The sequence below is a fragment of the Leguminivora glycinivorella genome, chromosome 8 (assembly GCF_023078275.1).
Source record: "Leguminivora glycinivorella isolate SPB_JAAS2020 chromosome 8, LegGlyc_1.1, whole genome shotgun sequence".
Taxonomy (NCBI): Eukaryota; Metazoa; Arthropoda; class Insecta; order Lepidoptera; family Tortricidae; genus Leguminivora; species Leguminivora glycinivorella.
In genome coordinates, this window is record NC_062978.1 from 8780369 (window position 1) to 8800369 (window position 20001).

Sequence of the window (20001 nt, forward strand, 5' to 3'; positions counted from 1 at the left end):
AAATTATTTTTTTGTTAAAGAAAACGTTTTTCCCTATAAGTCTTACTGTAAAGAATTATTTTACATACACCCACCTACACTATCTTGGAAACACCTCTGACATAATGCTGGTTTGGTGCTTTCGAACACTTTCAAACAATTTGAAAGCGAGAGAGAACATTATTCAATTACTAAAAAATACAAGCTAGTTAGCGACTGGTGAAAATTAGTTTAAATAATAACAACAATTTTACGGTCAATTTTTATTACATGATCAATTTACATTCCTTACAATCAAGATCCTTCCTTAACGTCGTCACACCAATGAAACAATATACATAGTAATAAGTTGAAACATAATTAAAACAAATGACTGAGAAAGGGCCATCACAATATAATCACCGGTTGCCAGTATTCTTCAAGAAACAGAGCTATGGAAGACCCGGAAACAGAGTGGATCATCTAGATACACTAAATTATAACTAACTCCTTCGACTTCATCGGAAAATACATGCAAATGAGTGATAAGATGGCAAATTACAACCTAACCTAATCCTGACTCGACTTCCATTCAAAACATCAGGTACAAAAATAACTGCATTTAATTTAAACATTATAGTTTCTTTCGTCCAGTAATAACAACATCTTAGTACTTATATACCGATTTCTCAAAAGATCGGAGACAATTATTTCCTTTGCTTCGATTCATCGAGAGCTACTGTCCACAGTACCTCTCGGCAAATATTTGTACTCCATGTTGTGTTATATAAACTCGCATAGTGCATCTGCTATCATATCATATGAATCTTCCAAAGACAGCTCGAGGACACCGAAAGACATCCATCCACGGCCGCTAGTTTCAGTACATCAGATTACAACACGTTAATATTGAACCTAAAGACTAGTTAGAAATGCAAATATTCATATTTTTGTACACATTTCGCTTATTATTAAGATAACACCAGATAAAAATAATAGAAAACTCTCGTCTCTATTAACAGGGATATGACTTAGATGTCAACAACTCATAGGATGGCTCAATATAATTTTATGTACATATCATTAACAAGTCGCCTGCGGGCGAGGGAAGCGTGTGGGCACTGGCTTGTGGCGCTGGCCTCTTTTTATATTATATTCAAATCCTTTAGTTTTAGAGAATAAGTTGAAGCAGAGACAGAAGTGAGATAAGCCAAGGGATTTATGGCTTAGGATTATAACGCACTGCGATTCATTTCTTGCCATAACGTATAGGTACACATGCTTCGCGCACGCATTTGACTTGAAACCGGAAATGAATCCCAGTATGTTCTTGTTCTAAGTCTTTCTAGAGTTTCGATTCGTAACAATCTTGTGAACTGTAGATTTTTTGTTGTTTTTAGACAATAACTAGGTAGATGTTTCCAATATAATAATGTAATTTCAAAGTACCTAAGTTTAAGTGTGAGTTTGTATGTATTATAAATTATAATAAATATCGTAGCTTTTTATATGAATGTCTGAAAAAAAGATACATTTTCAGAGAAAGAAAAAAATACCAAGTAGGTAATGTATTTAGATTGATGACGCCAAGTAATCATAAAAAATAGATTAAAACAAATTGGAAAATGATTTCTTTGCCACTATTGTATTTTTCACATGTTAATTTTAAACATTTAATTAACACTATGCTCTCCATTAATCCCTCAGCTTATCCTATCGTCCGGCTCATACAACAAAATGATTACATTGTCTTAAATATAGCCTCTTGTATACCTACGCTACGCATATACCATGCGCGTTAGCAATAACAATAAGCTACACTATTCACTGAAATTGTTTGATTTTGCGGCATAATTCATAAATCTGGACTTACCACGTGTAACTGCTTTCGCGATCACAACATTACTTATCTACTACGTTACTTTTCATACTTACTCAAATATTTCTGCAGTACCGTATTATTGTATAGAAAACTCCTTATAAAACACCCGAAAATGAACTGCAGCTTATACACCAATGGTACCAATATGATACACAAATGTTTAATTGACAAAATTATAGGCGCAAACTGTAGGTGTACTTAGATATAAAAGTAGTTCGTAGATTTGTTATGGAGGACAACTTCGCTATAGTAAGCTAAGCTACACTGAGCTATTCTTCTTATATATTTTTTTTGTGTGGTTAAAGCCCTGCCACAGATAGTTAGTCTTGTTTGTCTTGTAGAAATCATACCAATATATGTATATATGGATCAAAATAAATCACTGCCTATATTAGAAACTTTCGTACGGTGGCTGGAATATAACGTAGACGGGGGCATCAGTCGTTTCCATTACGGGCGATTCAAACAACACGTAAACTCGTATGTGACTTTAGATACATTGCGGGCTATTTTATCCGGCCGATCATATGACTCATTGTAAAGAATCGCATGCGAGATCTCATACCGTCTAAATCGACCCTTAATTTATAAACAGCTCTACGTACATACAAGCGGCCCTGCCGCGATAGGCTTCAGAGGTTGGCCGTCGGCTGCAGCCCGGGTGTCACTAGTAGCGGCGCGCGTGTGTGTGTGTGTGTTAGATCTGCGTGCTGAAGCGCGGGCGCGGCAGCTCGAACACGTCGCCGTGCACGGAGCGCGCCAGCGCCTTGATGCTCGCTGCGATGTCGTGCGGCTCCTCCTGCACATATGGTCTAATTAGTATAAATACTACAAAGCCTGGCCATATAACGTCCGGCCATTGCAGAGTGGTTGTGTCGGCGCTTATACTACCAGACATAACCAAATAATCGGTAAAGCCGATGTTCGACGACATTAGACTTACTACTGAAAATATTTCAGCAACATTTCACATTTTTTTTATTTCTAACTCAAATATTTAATTCGCAAATGTGCGGGAGCCTATATATGCTGCATTTTTATGGAATTTATGTGTAATGTTATATTTCCGTAACTTAGGCGTTGATACTAATCCGTTGGGGAGCAGAGAGTAGTCAGGTGGTCGGTGCTGAAAGCTGGGCTATGCCGTGCCGCAGGAACATTTGACAGCACCCATGTCTAATACGTCGTGTTTGTGGATAGTGACTCTGCGTGCAAAGCCGATGGTCCTCCGTTCTCTGGGGCTAGATCAACCTGTGTGTATCCCCCAATATTTATTTATTTTATTTATTAGAGTAGAGTACTCACGTCGTTGTCGGGCTCCCGGGGCGCGCGCTCGGCGGGGAACACGGGCATGTTGATGGGCAGCGAGCGCGCCAGGTCGAGGTTGGCGCCGCCGCGCCCGCGACCTATTTGGATGCCTTCGTCGTTGCTCACGTCCACTGCAAAAATATGACGCATTATCAGTAACGAAATCAAAACAGTAAGATAGGTATCCATCCAAGTTCCATGTTTATATCAAATACGAGACGCTAAAGCTTATATATTAGTATTGTAATAACCGAAAAGTGTAGGATGATGATTTCAGTGTTCATTTCAGGTTATAAAGTGTAAGTTGTTTATTGTATTTGTTCATGTCACATCGCAATTTTCTGTAGAAATTTCAGATGCAAACACCCATATGACATATGAAGTAGTGTAATTTTCCAAATCAACCATCATAGCAATTCTTAGTAGTCATAGCAGGGGCGACTCACTCCGCGATTCTATCGCCGCGCGACAAGTACATGCCGGCGGCCGCGAGTTCGCGGCCCATTCAGAGGTGACGACCTTCGCGCGGCGCAATAGAATTCAATCTCGGCTGCTCGCGTGCGGTCCGTTTGTTGATGTAGGTAAGAATTTATAATGGCGGCGTTTTGTGAACATCAAAGGAGTGAGCCTTATGTACTGGTACTATTATATATATTCTGTGGTCATAGTACTTTGTAGTCATATTCTAACTAGTAAGTAGTAGTAAAACAATTGCACAAAAAAGTGTATAACATACAGAGAAATACAGTGAATGTAATTACCATCAGAATCGTCGTAGTCGTCCTGGTCTGAGATCATATGATTGTGCGAGTCCATCCCTTCCAAGTCGAAGATATCTTCTGCGTCCAGCGAATCTTCTTCTGGGGGAAGGTCCCTGTTGTGCTGTAAAACAATATCACGGGGCTAGATATAAACTTCTGAAGCCGGAATAAAAAGAAATTTTATATGTTGTCTATTTTAAGTTTTCTTTGCGGACCACCAAAGGTTTTAAATAGAAGTTTCTTTAGTCAACAAATTTGGGCCTGAATTATCCCTTACCTTAACAATATTGTGTGACGTTTTTTTGGCATCTTTAAATGAAGACAGTCTTCGTCTCTGAAGTGGAGGTAGCTGCGGTGAAGGGGGTCCATTGTCAAGGGAGGTGTCCACCCGGAAGCCGTCCCCATTCAGGCTGTCTCGGGTTTTGCTTACAATACTGAAAATTTAAACATTGGCTTTTAGTCATCTTTAATTAGTAATCAAAATATAATCAATTAATCAACTTATGTCTATAAAACATGCAGTTGAAGGAGCTTTATGGGTGAATTGCATAAATGGGGTATGTAGACCTAAAACTAGTTTCAAGTCAATTGATTCCATTGTTTTCCACAATTAAGCAGTTTCTTGCAGTTCATCCACATCTCAGCTTACAGAATTGAACTACATCAGGTATAAAAAAGGTAGATTTGTGAATCATTGAAAAGAAAAATTAATATATTATAGACAATAAATATTTGTCTATACCAACAGTACCTTAATTAAAACAAAAATAGGAAACAAGAAACTAGCATAACAGGTGTTGTACCTAGCTAATATCTTGTGATCCCTTTGTGCTCTGTCTTTGTATGCTTCAAACTCGGCATACTTTTGGTCTCGGAACTGCCTTACAGTTTCCTCAATGGCTTCGAGCTGCGACTGCAGGGTCCGCGAGAGCTGCTTGCTCAGCGTGCCTATGGCCTGCTGCGCCGGCTGCCAACCTTTCTTATCACTAACTATATTGTTTGTGTCCACATTCTCTTTCATCTCTAAGCTAGTTACTTCTGGCACAAGTAAGTTAAAAACTGGAGAGAAATTGCTTGTCTTCTTTAGATCATTTATTTTCTCTTGTGTGGTCTGTAAGGAAACAATCTAGTACATGTAACCCAGATTTTAAGTTAATTACATACCTAATTCAAATAAGAATTTAAAAAAAGAAGCATTCCATATTTGAAAACCTTTTTGTTTTGCATCGAGTTTAATGTTAGAAATAAATATTATTAGCAGTGGGTGACAATTTTCCATGCAATCAATTGTAGCATCAGTATCTAGTTACTTAAGAGTCAAATGGCAAAAGTGTAATCTGATGCCTCAATCTTGCACAATGCATTGTATCAATTAATTAAGTCTTTCAGAGGTTTATATGTCATATGGAATTGAACATAAATTAGAACCAATTCTTTAGTCTAACCAGGTCAATCATAAAGGTCATTGAAGACAGGCTTGAATATGATGAAGACAGGCTTTAACTGACACTGAAAATAATATCTATACTCACTTGTGTAGCTTTAGGAATGAGAACAGTACTAGGCCTGTCCTGTGAGACGGCGTGCGTGATCTGCCCGCAAGCCAGGCAGGAGTGCAGCGTCCAACGGCCCACGCCGCGCTGGCACACCAGAGCTGGTTGCACCACTTGACTCTTCAGAGAATTCAATGGCGTTGAAAGCAATTTCTACAAACATAAATTATATTCATTATTATTCATTGCAGTTGCATTTAAAAACACTTGACTGGATCCTAATCGCGAAAGAATCATAAAGTCGAAATCATGTCGAAATCTTAAGTTTTCTAAAAGTATCCTGCAAATCGAAGGTGGAATAACAGCACGTAGTAATTCCGACTACAAAAATAACCTTAATTTTACAGCAACTACGTCTGTCGGTACCGCATATTTATCAGATACAAAATGTCAGGCGGTGTAAGATCATTACATTAGTTCTATTCATTAAAAACAATAGTTCTTCATAAAAGTCAAGGTCAAAACATGTTTACCGACGGTACCTACCTCACTGAAAAAAATATCCCTTTGTTCCATAGGTGATAACTCCAATTTCTTTATATCTACATTATCTTCTATTTTATCACTTCCTAATGTAACATTTAAGCATTTACAAACACAGAGAGCCATTATGACTGAAATGCGACGATCGTAAATGATCAAATTTGTATAAAAATACACAATTGTAATTTGTACAAAGTAGTCCGAGATAGAAATACATATAGCACACACACAAGCAAGTTCACTCAGTCACTCACACACCTGATTTTATTTTTATGTACCAAAATAGGCATACATATACATATGTATATAGGCCGCGGCACGTTTTTACTGTTCGACTCAAAGTACAGCCGATTAAAGTATATTTGTTTCAATGTCTGGTACCGACATTCAATTGCTAAAATGAGACAGCGATAATTAAGGCCAAGTCAAGTTTGTGACTTCTTTTGACAACAGACTTCCAAAGAGTAAACCAGTTAGTGTCAGTAGTTTTCTAAGTAACTCAAACAGCGCAGATATCCTCGTTGACAGCTGACAGCTCCGTATCTGTCAAACAGGATAATGCTGGACGTGGAGTCGGCAAGAGGAGCATGATTGTATACTCTTACTGAGGTTAGTTTGTCTCCGTGGCGATATTGTATGATTTGATATCAAGGAATATAACGCGCACAACTTCCTTCATAATTATGCTTTAAATTGTAACCTTAAATCTTCATATTACTCCAAGTATTTTGTGTAGTTTACAGTGTTTCACGGTGCGGCATTAAATTTATGATAAAATAATGTCAAAAAGAAGTCAGCCTGTATGGTCACGGCCGGCAAAGAATGAAGAAAGGCCAGCGTTGCGGTTATACAACAGCTTATCGCGGCAAAAAGAGGAATTCATATGCTCCAATGGCAACAGGGTGAACTGGTACACCTGCGGGCCCACTGTCTACGACGCCTCCCACATGGGTCATGCCAGGTAGTCTATTTAAAATGTTACATTTTTAATTACGTGGCGCATCGTCTATACGTCAGATACCTACAAAGTTAAAGTTTAATTATGTCAATGACAAAAGTTTTTTGTAGAATATTTTATCCTTATATCTTTGAGTCACTGTTGTGCAAGATGCCATTAATGTCATCTTATCATTTGGTATATGAGCTTTTGTTTGGTTTCAGAAAATTTTCATAATAAATAAATGTATTTAAGCCTATATTGTATGTGAATGAACATGTTTATTTCATTATTTACCATGTCTAAAGATTTAATGTGGAATATATTTATCATTTGTGCATTTAATTTACAGGTCATACATATCTTTTGACATTCTTAGACGAGTAATGTCTAATTACTTTAACCTGGACATTCTGTATGTGATGAACATCACAGACATAGATGACAAAATCATCAAAAGGGCAAGACAAAACCATTTATATCAAAAATATGCAAAGGAAGAAAGAGATTTGAGTAAAACAATAGATGATGCAACAACTGTTGTGAATTACTATGAGAACATTGTCAAGAATACTGGTGACCCAGATAAAAAAGTTGCTATGCAAAAGATGTTGGACAAGTAAGCACTTTTTACTTATTTTAATTGGCTCAATAATGTCAGCATTTTTATTACACTCTAAAATGGAGATTGATTATACTGCATTTTTAGTTCATATAAACAGAAATTTATATATTTTTTCAGGGTAGCAACAGCAGTTAAGGATCTCAAGTTGGCAGTTGAAAGTAAAAACGATGACAAAATCGCTGAAGCAAAGAAAGCATTGCTCACATCAGCTAAAGACCCAATATCAGAATGGTTAGACAGCCAGTTTAGTAGTACAGTCACAGATAATGCAATATTCACTGAATTACCAAGATATTGGGAAAATGAGTTTCATAAAGATATGAAAGCTTTGAATGTAAGTATGATAAAAAAGGTTATCTCAGATGGTATAAAAAAAAACAAATTAATAAACCAAATAAATGTTAATATACAAAAATGAAGCATTCTCAGTTTACAGTCACCGGCGTAAGTGATGATTTCTGTACCATGTCACTTTTAAATGTTTTACAATTGCATATGACTTTTCAAAGGAGATATTAATGTGACAAGGTATAGAAATCATCACATATTTATGCCAGTGACTGTACAGATGCTTAGCCCGGTTAACTATATGGTCATGGCAGTAAGGGGTGACATTTCTGAGTGTATAACAATTTTCTCAAGGCTCATGGTGTCCCCCAACCACCTCCAAAGAAGATTTGATTAGCAGTTCAAACCATACTTTTCTAGTATGGTTAACAAAACCAATGGATGAACTGTGTTATATTTTCTTTCTTAAAATGGTTAAAAATGGAATATGCTGTCTATAAGTAATCCCAAATTGTTTTCCATTCCAGGTCCTACCCCCCGATGTGTTAACAAGAGTTAGTGAATATGTCCCACAAATCGTTAAGTTTATAGAGAAGATCATTGAGAACGGTCTAGCATATGAATCAAACGGCTCAGTATATTTCAATGTCAGCGAGTTTGACAGCAAGAAGCACCATCACTATGCCCGGCTGGTACCTGAAGCATATGGAGACACTAACTCGTTGCAAGAAGGGGAAGGTAAATGACAGTCATAATAAAAACATAAGCAAAATAATGAGATTAGTATCACTGCACACATAGGCATGTATTTGTAGGCATGAGTGTTGGGCTTATTATAATTTTGCTGACTGTCCAAAAAGAAAACCTATTATGTTAAAATATTCTTCTTTATAATTTGATACAGTAATGCAAACAATTGTTTTAACTCTCATTGATTTTTTGTCGCTCAATACACTTTATCTGCAACTAGGTCTCAATGACCTATGCCTCTTAAACCCAAAAGTTACCTGATTAATGTAACAACAGCATATTACAGTGTTTAATTTATTACATTTGCAACAAGGTTAACTAGAAGAGATCTCGAAGGGATGAGTTTGCCTTTCATGACAAGCATTTTTGGTCATGATATGTTTTTTTTTCTTCACCTGAAACAACATAATTATTACTCTATAAAAGCCGAAAAAAGATGTGACACGCTCTAATGGATCTGTAAATAAGACCTTGTCAGATGTTATTGCAGCCTTCGAAAGTGTTTTACTACTGCTAATTTCTTATTTTGCCTGAAACATGGGATCGTTCCCAGTTCAAGCATTCGTATAAGTTATCTCTAATCTAATAACATTTTTCAGTATCTAAGAGCAACCACTGTACAATACATTTTCTTATTAATTATTTGTACTGTTACTTTACAGGTGACTTGAGCGCCGACAGCTCAGAGAAGCGTTCGGCCAACGACTTCGCGCTGTGGAAGCGCAGCAAGGCGGGCGAGCCGTCGTGGGCGTCGCCGTGGGGCGCGGGCCGGCCCGGCTGGCACATCGAGTGCTCCGCCATGGCGGCCGACGTGCTCGGAGACAAGCTGGACGTGCACACCGGCGGCGTGGATCTCAAGTTTCCGCATCATGACAATGAGCTGGCTCAGAGTGAGGTAAACAATCTATTCGATTGTCAGTCAATTTGGTGCCTGTATTATGTCAGGCCAGCAAGAGTAGCAATAGTTTAATTGTAATCCTAGTTTTAATCGTTAATGAGAGTGAGATACACAATCTCATATAAATAAATGTCAATTTGGGGATATTACGGTTATACGTCATATCGTCTATAGTGTACCTAATCCACGCAGAGCGAGCAGCGCTACGAGGCAATGGCCCTTGTCTTAGCCTCAGCCGAGGCAGGTTAGCCGAAGAAAACGCGTGCGCTTAGGCCGAGGCACTGTATTCTTTGCCTCGCAAGAGCATTGTCTATTGAGAAATTAATTTAACAATATACAGGCTGTTTCAATGAACGGAATACAAAACATGTTTTTCAAACTTGTCTTCCTATTGCTAAAACACTATGTTAGGTCGCGTGTTGTTAAACTAGTTAATAATCCATAATATCATTGTTTTCCTATATCCTGTTATTTTGGTCACAACATGGTTACCCTACCTAGGTTGTTAAGGAAAAGTAGTTAGAACCTAGTTTTGTAGTATAAACTCACCTTTTTTGTTTATCTAGATTGACATTTTATGAATAAAATAAAATGCATTCTGACATGTTACCTGTCACAATACTTAATCAACACCTTGATAACTGATGAGACAACTACAACTGAAGTCATGCCATGACGTCACAATGAGTGACTACACTTCAAGAATTGGATTTATTTATTTTGTTAGAAAATTAGCAAAATTTAATTACGTAGAATTTTAAGACGTGAATACATGCATTATATTTTTCGTCGTTAATAGAGCCGCAATCACTTATTTTGTATTACGTACATTGAAACACCCTGTATTTTCAAATGGCGTGATAAAAGTATCATTCTCGACTTGTAAAGAATGTCATCACATATAACATAAATCTATTTCTTCTTTCTGCATGTTTGAGACAAGTTTATTCTTCACCAGGCATACTTCGACAAGCCCGGATGGGTGAACTACTTCCTGCACACGGGTCACCTGACCATCGCGGGCTGCAAGATGTCCAAGTCGCTCAAGAACTTCGTCACCATCGGCGACGCGCTACGCCGGCACAGCGCGCGGCAACTTCGCTTAGCGTTCCTACTTCACGGCTGGAAGGAGACGCTAGACTATTCTCCTAATACCATGGAGATGGCTATTCAGACCGAGAAGATGTTTAACGTGAGTATCCCTCATCGAACTCAGACTCATTGTGTTTAGGTTCGCTAGCATGTGAGGTAGAAGAGTACAGTCGGCGTTAAGTCAAAAATGCGTAAGTATCAAAAATTTATCGTAGTAGCTAGTCAGTCAGTTACAGGGCCAGTCTTGGCTATTGAAAACGAAAATTTCTTTATTCTTTATTGTATTGCAGTCGTGTTCATAATACATTCGTCATCTGCATTATATTCAAACTGTATTAGGTTTTACTAAAGGTACGCTTAGCGGCATGTAAGTTTAGCGCTGCGGTGACAAAACAAAACAGGGTGCGTAGCCGAATGGCACAAACGCTCACGAAACACTCACGAAACGAAACTCTAGTAGATATCTATCTCTATCGCTCGTACGTATTGGCGCGACAGAGCCAGACTAACTGGCACGGCGTTTCGTTTTCGTTTGGCGTCGGAGAAATGCCATTCGGCTACGCAAGCAGGTCTCTTAGGGGATTACAGGGGGCGAAGGGTAGGGAAGGGAAGTGGTGATATTTTTGTTCCATAATTTCTTTCATTCATGCCATCATCATCATCCTCCTTGCGTTATCCCGGCATTCGCCACGGCTCATGAGAGCCTGGGGTCCACTTTGACAACTAATCCCAAGATTTAGCGCAGGCACTAGTTTTTACGAAAGCGACTGCCATCTGAACTTCCAACCCGAAGGGTAAACTAGACCTTATTGGAATTAGTCTGGTTTCCTCACGATGTTTTCCTTCACCGAAAAGCGACTGGCAAATATCAAATGACATTCCGAAAACTTCATTGGTGCAAGCCGGGGTTCGAACCCGCAACCCCCGGAACGAAAGTCGCACGTAATTAACTAGGCTACCAGCGCCTTCTATAGGATATTTCACAAGAGATTGAATGAAATAATTCATTCAAGCCATCTTTTGTGAAATAACCTATAGAAAGTTATGATGAAGTATTTTTCAGACGACGCCCTAAGCTGAAGTTATTGTTGTAGGAATTTTTCCTGACGGTGAAGGACGCTATGCGCGCAGGGTATGACGAGGGCTGCGGAGGCTCCTGGGACGACGAGGAACGCACTCTGGCCGCCAAGCTGCAGGCCACTAAGGACCAGGTCCACGCCGCGCTCTGCGGTAAGCATGACTCGCCTGGGGCCCATTTCTCGAAAGTTATTAGTGTGTTGTCATGGCAACCTATACGATTTGACAGATTTGTTCGTCATAATATTAGAAAAGCGCAGAAAACTCCAAGAATCACAACATGTTTTACATCTAGGTACTATCAAAGAGGATCGAGTATTATAGAGTTACTGTCAAAGTAAAATGTGTAATCATAGTAGACTGCCATCTCTCGACACAAGCTTAAGACTTTGAACCTCAGTCTTGACAATTTGGCCCATATTGTTAGCTTGATATGTGTTAAATAGTCAAATATTAATAAAGGTGTAACGCCATCTAGGCCACCGTACCTTGTTCTCTAGGGCTTTGAGGTACGTTTTTTCTTAGACTTAGAGTTACATATCGTCACTACTTTGAAAAAATCTCGTATCTCACGCTGCTCCTCAAAGTTAAAACGCAGTAAGTCTATATGCATTCCATACATACTACAATTTTCTTTTCATTGACAGACGAAGATACAAGTTTTTTTTAAAGTAGTGACGATATTTCTTTGGTACTTGTAGCTAGGCATAATCTGGGTCTTAAAACTGAGTCAGTATACGTCCACGTCATTATCTTCGCTAACTGAAGTTATGTGGCCCGCAGACAACATCGACACGCGCGGCGCGCTGGACGCGCTGCGCGAGCTGGTGGCGGCGTGCCACGTGTTCCTGCGCAAGGCCGCGCCGCGCCCCGCGCCGCTGCTGGTGGCGGCCGCGCGCTACGTCACCGACGTGTTGCACGTGTTCGGCGCCGTCGAGGGGCCTCGCGGCGGCATCGGCTTCCCGGTCGGAGACGGCGACGACGTCTGCGTGAGTATATGACTGGTGGGGGCATGCCCATGCCATGGAGACTCGCTTCAGTTACGCAGGTTACTCTCTCAGGCGAAATTTACGATCGGGGTTATTAGAAGTACAATAGATAGCGTGGCTCTGGTCGAAGCCTTCATGCGTTTATTTGTGCCTAACCAGTACACTCGCGCGCGGCGCCACCCGGTGATGGTGGAGGGCGCCACGAGCACACTCCGTGCTAGAATCATACCCGGAGTGTGATTTGTTCGCTAGTGCAATTGGACGATTGATGATTGAATGTAAGAAGGTGATTGAGAGAGCCTGTAAGTAGTATCACTATTAATTAAGCTCATTTTGTAAAATATACTTTTTCCCCTCACTGGCTCGGAAACACGTGTTTTGTCCTTTAATACCAGCGGGTAAAAACGCATTTTATCCACTAGTGGGTAAAGTAATTTGACCTTGAATAAAGTCAAATTAACTGCTTTAAAATTGATAAAAGTAGGTGAATCTAGTAATAAAGATGATTTACCACCTGTGGAACTACTGGAAGCAGTAATAAACGCATTTTTTGCGTTCTAGTTTCCTCGCTATAGTGAGGGGAAAAGTTTTGTGTTACACTCGGGTGCAAATGTATTTTACTTCTCGTGTGTTAAAAAACTCGCAAGTTCAGGATTCTATTCTCGAACCACTCGCTTCGCTCGTGGTTCAACTATAGAATCCTTTCACTTGCTCGTTTTTCAATTCCACACTCGACGTTAAAATACAACTTTGCCCCCTTGTATAACAAATAACTATTATACATGATGTATAAGTATTATCGATACCAATTTGTGCCGCTGTGGCCTTAGCTGTTAAGGTACAATTGTAAACTGGGAATAAATAAATAAATGCCACGTGTTCCTCGCGCCCCGCGTCGCTGCTTGTCGCGACAGCGCGCTACGTTACCGACATTCTGCACGTGTTCGGCGCTGTTGAGGGACCTCGCGGCGGCATTGGCTTCCGACAACGTGCGTGAGTGACTAGTATTTCTGACACATGGGTCCTGCCGCAATCTCGCGCGCTACGTCATCGGCAACCAACACATCTCCAGCACTGTCTCAAGATCCAAAAGTAGCATTGGTTTCCCTGTCGGCGCGGGCAATAACGTTTGTGTGAGTACTGGTTTGGTACATGAAACTACAGCAGTTTCAGGCACTCTTCACCGAAATCCTGCACTGTGCACATCTTCAGCATTGTCTAAAGATCCAAGGGTAACATTAGCTTCCCTGTTGAGAATGGTGATAACGTCTGCATACATATAGGTACCAGTGGCGGAGCGTCGATACAACTCGATTCCCAACGGGTTCCCTAAAATTATCTAGTATCTGTAGAAGTCCATACAAAACAGACTCCAAAAACCCCTCCGGCTTTACCAACGAAAATTTTTACGCCCCGCCACTGATAGGTACTGTGCTTATTTAGGATTAACTCTAATGTCTTTGTGACGCCATCTTGCCTCTCAGAGACAGTGACGATATATGTTACGTATTATCAATTTAAAAAAATGTTGAATTTCATAAGCCTAGTAGCACTCTTTAAAACAAAACGTTGGCTGCAAAAAAGACAGGAATGATAAGGTATCTAGTACTAGTAGTAGTACCTGACATGTTTTTGATATATATGTTATTGTTACAGCTAGAGGAAGTGGTGATGCCCTACCTAGAAGCGCTGAGCAAATTCCGCGCGCGCGTTCGGGACGCGGCGCGAGCGGTCAAAGCTTCAGACGTACTGGCTCTGTGTGACCATGCGCGACGCGCGCGTTCGGGACGCGGCGCGAGCGGTCAAAGCTTCCGACGTACTGGCTCTGTGTGACCAGCTGCGCGACGTCGACCTGCCCGAGCTCGGCGTGCGGCTCGAGGACAAGCCCGGTGAGCCTTGTGTCTGAGAGATAGAGTCCACTCTCGCGTGTACAGCACTGGCGGTGAGGCCACCGATGACACGCCGCAAAATTATGTTCTGTGTTGAACCTCAGACGTTAATGTGTTTCTCTCTTTACACAGACCGCACAGTGGTGAAACTGGTTAGCAAAGAAGAGCTGATGCGAGAGAAGGAAGAAAAGAAGCGTGTAGAAGCTGAGAAGTTAAAGAAGAAGCAGGAGCTGGCCGAGGCGCAACGCCTCAAGGACGAACTCAAGAAGATTCCGCCCGGGGACCTGTTCCGCAAAGAGCTCGACAAGTACTCGCAGTTTGATGACAAGGTAGGCTTTATACATACATTTATAGTTATTCAGCAGTTCTCGAAAAGTTTGTACATAGCCACGTCAGAAAATTTTAATTGATCCTATTTTGTTACCAACATTTAGTGATATGTATAAGTCGACTTTCGTAAGATATATACAGGATAATTGTTATAATTAAGAAAATTACCAAATAAAACTTACTAAAATCTCAATTTATGAAATAAATCTTGGTAACAAAAAAGGAATAAAAAAAACAAATTTAACTTTTTCCTTAATTTTTGTACATACTTTACGAGAACTGCTGTATTACGACCGCTATTTAATTTGTATGGAATTAGGTACTGTTCTCTAACCTGCTTGTATGAATTGAGTCTCGCCGCAGTCGAAGCGAGGGAATGTGGAAGCGCTGGCAGCCTAGCAGTACTTTTAAGAATTGCCATGCCCTCACGGGGCTCATGTATGAAACTTTTATGTTATAAGAACCCATATACTACATGAAAGCAAATAAACTATTGCTTGAAATTACTTGATTACAAATATGCGACTTAATCCGATGGTCGCCGGTAGCGCCGGCTCGTACTAATGAGTTTTTCGGAATCTACATCATTTTAAATTTGCCAGTCGTTTTTAGGCGGAGGAAAACCTATACCTATAAGTAATAAGGCTTAGTTTACCTTCAGGGTCAGGTGCCATTCACTTTCGTAATAAACTACCTACACCAATTCTTAAGATTACTAACTAGTCGGATCCCAGGTTTCCATGAGGCATGGCAATAAATCGGGATGTCAATATAATCGCTAGATGTACAGGATCGTGTGAGATCATTTTAAATTTGCCAGTCGTTTTTAGGCGGAGGAAAACCTATACCTATAAGTAATAAGGCTTAGTTTACCTTCAGGGTCAGGTGCCATTCACTTTCGTAATAAACTACCTACGCCAATTCTTAAGATTACTAACTAGTCGGATCCCAGGTTTCCATGAGGCATGGCAATAAATCGGGATGTCAATATAATCGCTAGATGTACAGGATCGTGTGAGACCTCAATTGATAATGGCCTTCAAGACAAGACTGGCAAGACTTACCTTCTGGCGGATTTTACTATTTCAGCAGAATCCAAACTATGTAGAAAAGTTAACCAATTTTTTGTTTCAGGGTCTTCCAACCCACGATCACGAAGGTAAGGAATTAAGTAAGGGACTCGTCAAGAAGCTGCAGAAGCTGCAGCAGGCTCAGGAGAAGAAATACAACGAGTACTTAGCCTCCCTCAACGCGAACAGTGGTTAGCATGGATCAGTTCATATTTTAATTACAACTTATCCTAGAGACTGAATTTGCGTTCTCGGGTTTACAGCATGATACCTAGGTATTCTAGACTAAGTTTACCTGGCGGGCAAACAAACGCGTGATATAGCTTATCGCGTCGGTGCGTCCTTTTCGCTTCTTCTGAAAGTGCTATAGGGACGCACTTACGTGATAGACTATATCACACTAGTGTGCTAGGCCCGCTGAAGTTGCAATATTTTTAAGATTTATATTTGAGAAACATTTTCAGTCTTTGGGATTTAAAACAGATTTTGAAAAATATTCGTCCTGCGCCGCGCGTGGTTGTAACCGAATTGTAATTATAGTACTGGCTGGTTCACCAATAGTTTAGAAATATTCGTGAAAGCATATTTTTGAAGTGGATGCTTCTTTGTTTATAGCCTTGTGCCGTGTCTTCAATGTTATAGCATGTATTATCCGCATTTTGTGCGCCACATTCCAATCTTTTTATAGTACTGGCGAATTATACCTAATAATAGTAGTATGTAGTTGCAATATCACCATTAATCATGTTGATGGATTAATAGAACAAACAAGGCTGAATAAGAAGTGCCCGCTTATACGAATTTCTTAAACGGGAACCAGGGATGGATTGCACAAACTTGCATTTAATTGTCATTATTTCATTTGTTTTCATTAATTGTCTCACTTTATTGCTTAGAGAATTAATTTATTTATACTAAAGTTATGGCAATGTTAACGTGTTTTAAAACAACAAAATAAATGATATACTCTGTGCGGAAGGAGAAAAGTCATTCCAACTTCTCTTTCCGAATAGGCCTTAGTAATGCTCGATATCAAAGCAATGACAGGGGAACTTTCAGCAGTGCTTTGAAACAAAAACCTTTTACAAAAAACAACGTCTACATCTCACGCTGTAAATTTCATGCTTTACCGTAATGTAACGTAATACTAATACAACAGAAACTACGATCTAATCAGTATTACAATCATTGCCTAACATATGCATATGCATTAAGTAAATGAAAAAGTTGATTTGTGTTCAAATTATATCAAATTTTATACTTATAATAAAAAGTATTGGCATATTATTTTCTTATTATTAATAATAAATCCTCTTAATCTAAACTAAACTACACAAGATAATAAATAATAAAAGAACTATATCTATGGAATAATGTTTCCACATTTTATAAATGATCACGTCAATGTCAACAAATTAAATAAAAAGAAGAGGGCTGCTCGAATAGTCCGGCGATTATCTACATTTAAGTTAACATTAAAAATGAATTACCGCGACTTGGATGTTGACAATAGAAGTGCATAACGCTTGATTGAGGAGTCTATAAAGGCGGCCGCCGCGTGCGCCGCGATAAAATACGAATAAAAGTTGAAAAAAGGTAAAAAGTGAGGTAAACAATCCGGCGTTTTTTGTGCGCTGCTGCGCCGTGCGGCTGGGAGGGGTGGAGCTGCGCACGCGACACGCAACGCGCGGTCCTTGGGATCGTACGCGACGGAATCGCAGGACTAGAGACTAATAGAGTCATGCTGAGCTAAGTTTTTGACAGCCTCACAGGTGCAAAAGTTATTTTAATCGTCAAACTTTTATGAATAACACTTTTTTGATGATTACTAAACCCTTAATGAATAAGCAATCACAGGCGAGAGGTATCAGAATGGCTGCCAACTTAGCTTGATATGACTCTGTTTAGGTACTGTTTCATTGGATACTTTCTACCTAAGACACACAATACGAGATGTCGCATGCGAGTTCCATCACGTCACGATGTAGGTGTTGACCGGTCGGCTGAATTTGATGGAACGTCAACAGTCCGCAATATATCTGAAATCGCATGCAAGTTCCCGCGCCGACTAAATGGGCCTTAGGACCAGTGATTATTATTTCCGATTAAGTGCAAAGGTAAGTAACAATTTGCGTATCCATCTTTGCATTTGAAAATGTATCCGGCTTTTCTGCTATCTTTTCTTTTATCTCATTCTTTAATAGTTACCACACCTTCTCGGTCTCTCTCGAAGAGTCTTCTTCTTTCACATACCATACATGTAGGTACCTACTACCTAATTAAAAAAATACGGGAATTTAAGTTTTACCAAAAAAAATGTTTTTGCTTTATTAGTTCGCCTGCTAGCCGGAACTGCTGGAAGTTATATACCTAAATTATAACCCGCTTACAAGTATTTATAAACGTTCATTAAAGTTATCAAGCCAGCAAAGTTCGTTTGTCCCTTTCCGACGTATCGGTTAAGATTAGATACCTCATGTCTATCTACTACAGATGCAATTATTTTTATTCACGCCAGGTGACTGAAACAGTATAACTTACTACGGGTGCCTACAGTCCCTACATTATGGTTGTCTAATTATTCAATTGTACTGCAAAGTTATATTGGTCTAACTTTAATATGGAATGTATTTTTACGTTATCTTATTACTTTTTATTTAAATTTCTTTTGCATGCTAATAATATAAATGTAGTTATCCGAAGTAGATAAGATAATTTATCTAACGATCAATCTGCCAAGTTACCTAGCGTTTCAACAATAGGTACAGAACTACAAAAACCAAACTCCCATAAGAAATTTCCAGTAACAGTATAACGGAAATTCGCATAACTGCTCGAGCGTTCTAATTAAAATTCGTAACGGAAATTCCCAAAGAATTTATTTAATTTACCCCAAGTAGGAGTTCTTTAAGAATACATTTAAATAGTTCAGGGCTTGATCACAATCGGGTCGGATGGCCGCCGGGGCCCACAAAGCGGGACGCGACGGCTGACCGCCCGGCGAGATGTCAATCACGACATTCACGACCATTTGAATACGAAAATCGCTCCATTTCCATATTCCGTAAAGATTTTACGATTATACAATTTTAGTATAATGAAGTCGATGAAGTGAATATTGCATTTTATGGAAAAAATATTAAACTACAGTAACTTTTCTTGCGAATGTTTCTAACGGACTTATTTCGTGATCAATCGGGTGGAAATAACAGCAGGATTTTGATGTGACGGTTGCTTTGAAAACGAACAAGGAGCATTTAAATTAGATCAATATGCGACGGTACATACGTTGGTATAACTCAAGATTATTCTAAGATATGGTACTTTGGAATAAGTCAAGGATAAGTTGAAGCCATGCATGATAATAGGAATTGTTCTCGTAATTCCGAATCGTATAAAATTTTTAGTGCTATCAGTATTTGGGGTGCGTGGACTGCGTAGTCGTGTGGGAAATTTGTTACTGAATCTATCGACATGCAGGGACACTGGAACTAAGTATGTATTCTAAATTTAAAATAAAGCAACCTATCCTACCCTAAGGCACTGGTCCCATCGCGAGCTAGTCAGCTATGAGCTATTGGCTATAAAAACGAACAAAAGATAAGCACTCCCGTGCAAATAAAAGAGACACGGCGATTTTGATAGCTCACCGCTGGGCGAGTAACTATAAACATCGCTGTGTCTCTTTTATTTGCACGGGAGCGACTATCTTTTGTTCGTTTTTATAGCCGATAGCTCATAGATTACTAGCTCGCGGTGGGACCAGTGCCTAATGGCGATGGTATGGCACATCGTTAGGCCCACTAACAACAACTACCTTGTATTGAAACTACCTTATATCGCTTTTGGTGAAATTCGAATCGTTGCAATGTATTCTAGTCGGTAGGTGATTCTCAACTTACCTTGAAAGTTTCGAATTCATTTGTAATTAAGAGGTAAGTACTTGAATAACGTCACTACTTTAAAAAAATCTCGTATCTCACGCTGCTTCTCAAAGTTCAAACGCAGTAAGTCTACATGCATTCCATACATACTTACTACAATTTTCTTTTTATTGACAGACGAAGATACAAGTTTTTTTTTTAAAGTAGTGACGATAAGTAAAACAAAA

General features: G+C 39.5%; 2 protein-coding genes across 3 annotated transcripts; one reads left to right on the forward strand and one right to left on the reverse strand.

Moving 5' to 3' along the window:
- Nucleotides 1–1626: 1626 nt before the first annotated feature.
- Nucleotides 1627–6219, reverse strand: LOC125228939. Of its 2 annotated transcripts, none has more exons than XM_048133659.1 (7): nt 5949–6219; nt 5442–5615; nt 4713–5035; nt 4187–4343; nt 3910–4030; nt 3146–3279; nt 1627–2639 (listed from the first exon to the last, which is right to left on the reverse strand). In XM_048133659.1, exons 1-7 carry the CDS (start codon nt 6069–6071, stop codon nt 2538–2540), a joined length of 1134 nt encoding a protein of 377 aa, XP_047989616.1. In that variant the 5' UTR covers nt 6072–6219; the 3' UTR covers nt 1627–2537. The 2 variants fall into 2 exon arrangements, with proteins under 2 accessions (XP_047989616.1, XP_047989617.1); XM_048133660.1 differs by having other exon boundaries at nt 4713–5020; nt 5949–6217.
- A 279-nt stretch (nt 6220–6498) lies between these two features.
- Nucleotides 6499–17175, forward strand: LOC125228998 (cysteine--tRNA ligase, cytoplasmic). Its single transcript, XM_048133758.1, has 13 exons — nt 6499–6554; nt 6682–6906; nt 7235–7501; nt 7625–7841; nt 8323–8533; nt 9208–9440; nt 10402–10635; nt 11630–11765; nt 12396–12601; nt 14258–14368; nt 14439–14490; nt 14623–14819; nt 15955–17175. Exons 2-13 carry the CDS (start codon nt 6725–6727, stop codon nt 16084–16086), a joined length of 2178 nt encoding a protein of 725 aa, XP_047989715.1. The 5' UTR covers nt 6499–6554; nt 6682–6724; the 3' UTR covers nt 16087–17175.
- The last annotated feature ends 2826 nt before the right edge of the window (nt 17176–20001 follow it).